Raw genomic sequence first — 5,015 nt, 5'->3', positions numbered from 1 at the left:
AAAAAAAAAAAATACAAAGGAGGAGCTTAATATTTGGCAAACATTTTGAAAATGTTAAATGACATCTTGAGTGCATTACCTGGGTTGGAAGCGTCAGGTACTTTCCCAGGTCCAACACCTGCTCTACCAGGACTCTGGGGAAAAGCTGCCTCATAAGAACTTGGCATACGTATTTGCAGCAGTTGGGCAACAGCCAACATCACTGTGTTGAGATTCTGTTGGGAAATTAAAACAGTACTTAAATTGTCACACAAAATTATCTAAGGCTTTTATGGGGGTAAAGAAATTTAGAGTGAATCTGAATACCTTTGCTGCAGCTGATGAAAGCATAAAGGTTACAGACACTTCATTGCTTTTGGTTTTGTCCCACTGGCTGGATGAGGCAACAACTTTTCCATCCGCTGACTCAAATGGTTTTGTTTCGGAAAAACCTGTGCATGGGTTAGATCAACAAGTCAGTTGATCGAGTCTTTAAAGATTCAAGCAAACAAATCATTTCCAAATGATACTACATACTTGGGATGGCAGAAGGAGGAATAATGGGTATAACAGGAGAGATGGCCCTCTCATCTTCCTCCTCTTTAGGATCCAATAGATGGGGGAAGCGTGTTGTCTCTTCACCTAGTTGGCTTTCAGGTGAGGATGCAGGCACAATGCTGTCTGGAGCGTCACTGTCTTNACACACACACACACACGTTTAATATAGTTGTTCTGTGGAACATATTGTAGTTGGTAATTTACCGTATATCTTCATTTTGGTTGTGAGGTGGAGTGGGGAGAGCTGCTAGTATGTCTACACTTTTAACTTCATCTGGAACAGAACCTCAAGTACAAAGAAAAAATTCTGTGCAAAAACGGCCAATCCATCAAATAGTCCCACTAATGAATTAGTATTAATACTTTGTCTTACCCATGGTATCCTCTGATGTCTCTGTCTCTTTCTGACCTTCTGCTAGTTCTTCTACAGGTGTTACTCCATTTAGAAGCTTATGTTGCACAGAAGGTGGTGGAGTTGGAGGAAGTGATGNAAAAAAAATGTATATTACATTTTGAAAAAGTGTTGCAGTTAACAAACTTTGGTCTCTTTGAAATTGACAGAACAAGGAACATGTCTTCCATTGTGTACTGAAAGGTATACAAAATGCCAAACTATACCATACCTTTGTAAGAAGTTGGGAATAGTAGTCTGGAATGTTGTCCAGCATAGCATTTCCAAATGAGCCTTTTAACTGGGCCTTAGCATTGGCTGGACTGCTGCCAAAAGGAGCAAACAAATCCAGACTAGCAGTAATGGAGGGTTCCATCAAAGGAAGAAGAGAAAGTCCCTGTGGGTTAACCGTAAGAGAGCAATTGTTTATTATAATATAGCATCACTTTTAAAACTGGAAGAAAATATTCATTAAGCCAATGCCACATACTTGTTTCAGCTGCTTCATTATTGCCTCAGTTTTTCCAACCTCTTCTTTCTTGGTTTTCTTTCTAGAGTTTGGTCCACGCTCTCCAGTTTTTGTGGTACGTTTTGCCTTTACTATCGGAGTTCTCTTTGTGAGGGACTGCAGATCCTAAAAACCACAACGGACAAAAATTAGAAGCTTTAAAAAAAAAAAAAAAATTAAATCAAGAGGCTTTTTGGTCATACCTCCATGTTGCGTGGAGTTCCTTGAAGCTTTTGCTCTAGCATTGCGAGCTTGCTATTGATGTGCCCATTTATCTCATTATGAATGCCATCTGAGGGCCTCTGAGAAGCCATTTGTAAGTTCTTGGTTCTAAGAAGTTTCTGTAGGAGCTGTTGGCCAGTCTCTGTCCTTTGAATTTGGGATCCAAGATCTCCTGCTTGACATCTAGAGCCTGGAACAGAGTTTGCAATGGCAGTGACTGCCTCTCCAGAAATTTCTCTCTTTATGCCTTCAGAATGGGCCTCTACACTACCTCCAGTGTCACACTGGACTTCACGTGGTTCTTGTTTGATGTTTTGCAGTGTTATTTCACTGGGCAGCTGAGCTGGTTGAGACAAATGACTATCAGATACTTGGGCAGCAGTTGTTGCTTGGTGTGGGTTCTGTGCTGACTGAGGAGATGGACCATTAAGTGGAAAAGGAGATGACAGAGTTTCAGTATTGGGGCTCTGAGTCTTGGCAATTGGAGATCGCAAAGGTGAAGCTATTGATCCCCCTGTCTGGCTAAAGGGACTACTCTTTCCTACAACATTTTCTGGCCTAGAAGGGGATGACAAGTGGCTAGAGAGGGACAAGGTGCCTGGCTCAGATTTATGTACAGATGCTGGGCTTGAACCAGGTTCTGGAACAGAAGACCCTGCAGGAGAACCCACATGAGAGGGAGAGGCTTGAAAGGGGCTCAGTGCTGTTGCCACATGGGCCTGCTGTTGCTGAAGGTGCTGGGGGCCTGGTGGAGTCTGAGAAATTCTCATGAGCCTTTGATTAGAAAGTGGGCTTCCAGGAGAACCCTGACCCACTAACTGACGGGGAGACATCGGCCTAGCCATATGTCCTGGTGCTGTGGCACGAACTTGACCCATTACTGGTCTGGGCACTTGACTCCTCATCATCTGATGCTGATGTACTTGTTGCTGTTGTAACATCTGCTGCTGCTGGGCACTATTGATGTACTGAGGCAAAGGTCCTTGAGAAGGTTGCTGCATAGCCCCCGAAACACCTTGATGAAACTGTGGAGCCATACCAGATGATTGTCCCATTGCTCCCGATTGCTGTTGAGGGCCGGCTGGACCATGTTTGCCTGCTAATCCAAAGCGGTGCTGCTGTTGTTGGGCTTCAAGACCTGGCATCCGTGGACCAACTGGTGGCCCCTGTGGGACCTGGGGACGCATTTGTCCCTGAGCCTGACCTTGCATTCTTAGCATCTGGCCTTGCTGTAGCTGTCGCTGAGCAATCATTACCTGAATTTGCTGCAACTGTTGGCTGGGAGTCAGGTGACGGAGTTGTGGGTTCTGTGCAATGAAGGCCTGAATGTTGAAAGGGGCACGTATTTGCCCTGTTGGAGCACCAGGCCTTGGAGTCATCACCATCTGCTGGCCTCTAGGCATGCCTATCTGTTGAGTCAAGAGAGCTTGCTGCTGTTGATTTGTAATGCCAGTCATTGTAGTTTGAGTCTGACCACTATTTTGGCCAAGCATATCCTGTGGTTGTTGTGCAGCAATCTGACAAGCTTGCTGTTGTGCCATAAAGCACATTTGCTGATCTTCCTGTTTTATTTGTATGGTGTTCTGCGTCTGAAGACCAAGTTGCATCTGTTGCTGCTGCGGTTGTACTTTAAGATGTGGACCAGCCTGTTGGTTGCCCACGAAACCATGTTGTTCTGGTACTCCAATATTCTGGTTTGACTGAGGCTGTGCTGTCTGTTGCTGACCCAGAAAAGCATGTGTTTGCTGTGGCTGTCCAACACCACATTGTTGGTCTCCATTAGATCCCGTCTGTTGCATCTGAAGTGGTGTAGGAGGTCCACCCTGCTGGGGCGGTGTTTTTGGGCTAAGCAGTCCCCCATCTTTATGATCAGGATTTTGAAGGTCTTGGACACCTTGCTGCAAGTTCTCAGTAGCTCCTTGGGGATTAGCCGATTGTGGAGTTTCTAAAGCTCTTTGTGGCTCAGAGGGACCAACCTGTGGAGGTTGTTTCAGTTGTGAAATTTGTTGCTGCTGAAGTTGAGCAAGGTTTTTTGCAGCATTCTGTTGCTGTTGTGTCATGAGCATGCGCTGAGCCATTACACTCTGCTGTTGAGGCGTGAGTTGTGTTGGTGGCCCCCTAATAACATGTTGTCCACCTGGCCCATGCTGATCCATCAAACCCTGTGGTCTCTGAAGCTGCTGAACAATTTGTTGATTACCAACCATACCCTGTGGCTGGCCTGCAATCATATTTACAGTTTGAGTCATAGGTTGGCCCATGACATTATGTTGTGTCTGCCCAATAGCCTGGTTTCCCATCATACCTGGAGTTGTTTGCATTAACCCCTGCTGATTTTGCTGGCTATTCATTAATCCTTGTTGTAAGCTTGGTTGCTGCTGCCCCATATTGCCCATTAAAACTTGGGTTGGCTGGTTGCCCATGGCTCCAGGTTGCTGATTCATTATACCAGGCTGCTGAGGTTGATGTGGCATAGACTGCTGCCCCATCATTAGCTGCTGCTGTTGTTGTTGCTGCATTTTTTGAACCATTTGCATTCTATGCTGTAACTGTCGCTCCTGTATAACTCTTGGATCTGGTCCTTGTGCTCCAGGGGGTTGTTGGAAAAAACCAGGAGGTGGCACTGGTTGCACAGTGCCAGGTCCAAGTGGGAGAGAAGGCTGGGCTCCACCAAAAGGTTGCATTTGAGGCATCCTAACTGGCATGCCTCCCTGAGGCATCCCTACTTGAGGCATTCCTCCAGGTTGTTGACCAATAATTGGTGCTCCTTGTTGGCCCATCATCATTTGTCCAGGCATTTTGGAAAGCATGTGGGGTGCTTGTGTAGAGGGCCCTGGAGCAAGTATAGAAGACCCTTGCTGATGTTGTTGTTGCTTGCTTCGGTACTCTGCAATAAGATTGGTGTGCTCCTTTTGCTGTTTACGCACCTAGAAAAGCAAATTTATTTGTTCTTAGCTAAATAACTTTCAAGATAATAAAATCTCTCACCAAAACTAGTATAAAAACATTTTGCATACCTGGTCCAGCTGTTTCTGGATCTTACTTTGTTCCTCAGTGACCAGTTTGAGCTTTTCAGCATCTGCCTCTGCAAATTCACGCCCAGCTTTCTTTGCAGTGCGCTGCTTGGCACATAGAGCTTTACGGGATTTACGATGTGCTCCAATTTGCTCTTCTAAGAACTTCAACTGCATTTGCAGCAACTGCTGGGTGTGCACAAGCCATTCTTCATATTGGTGTTGCTCAGCATCATCTGTTAAAAGTGTAATGCCCCAAGAACATTAATATTGTGTAAAAATAAACTGAACCGTCTGTGTGTGTGTGTGTGTGTGTGTGTGTGTACGTACGTACGTATATATA

At 45.3% G+C, this 5,015-nt stretch overlaps 1 protein-coding gene across 1 annotated transcript in view; it reads right to left on the bottom strand.

Annotated features, from left to right (window-relative positions):
- The window catches only part of LOC122328571 (histone-lysine N-methyltransferase 2D-like), a 25,439-nt gene that overhangs the window by 6,034 nt on the left and 14,390 nt on the right, over window positions 1–5,015 (bottom strand). Inside the window, 9 exon segments of the mRNA XM_043224316.1 lie at window positions 64–215; window positions 307–431; window positions 517–671; window positions 721–823; window positions 911–1,027; window positions 1,130–1,325; window positions 1,419–1,562; window positions 1,640–4,585; window positions 4,676–4,908. Of these exon segments, the coding sequence (XP_043080251.1) occupies window positions 64–215; window positions 307–431; window positions 517–671; window positions 721–823; window positions 911–1,027; window positions 1,130–1,325; window positions 1,419–1,562; window positions 1,640–4,585; window positions 4,676–4,908 (4,171 nt within the window).

The sequence above is a fragment of the Puntigrus tetrazona genome, chromosome 23 (assembly GCF_018831695.1).
Source record: "Puntigrus tetrazona isolate hp1 chromosome 23, ASM1883169v1, whole genome shotgun sequence".
In the NCBI taxonomy this organism is placed as follows: Eukaryota; Metazoa; Chordata; class Actinopteri; order Cypriniformes; family Cyprinidae; genus Puntigrus; species Puntigrus tetrazona.
This window is presented reverse-complemented; position numbering and strand designations above follow the sequence as displayed.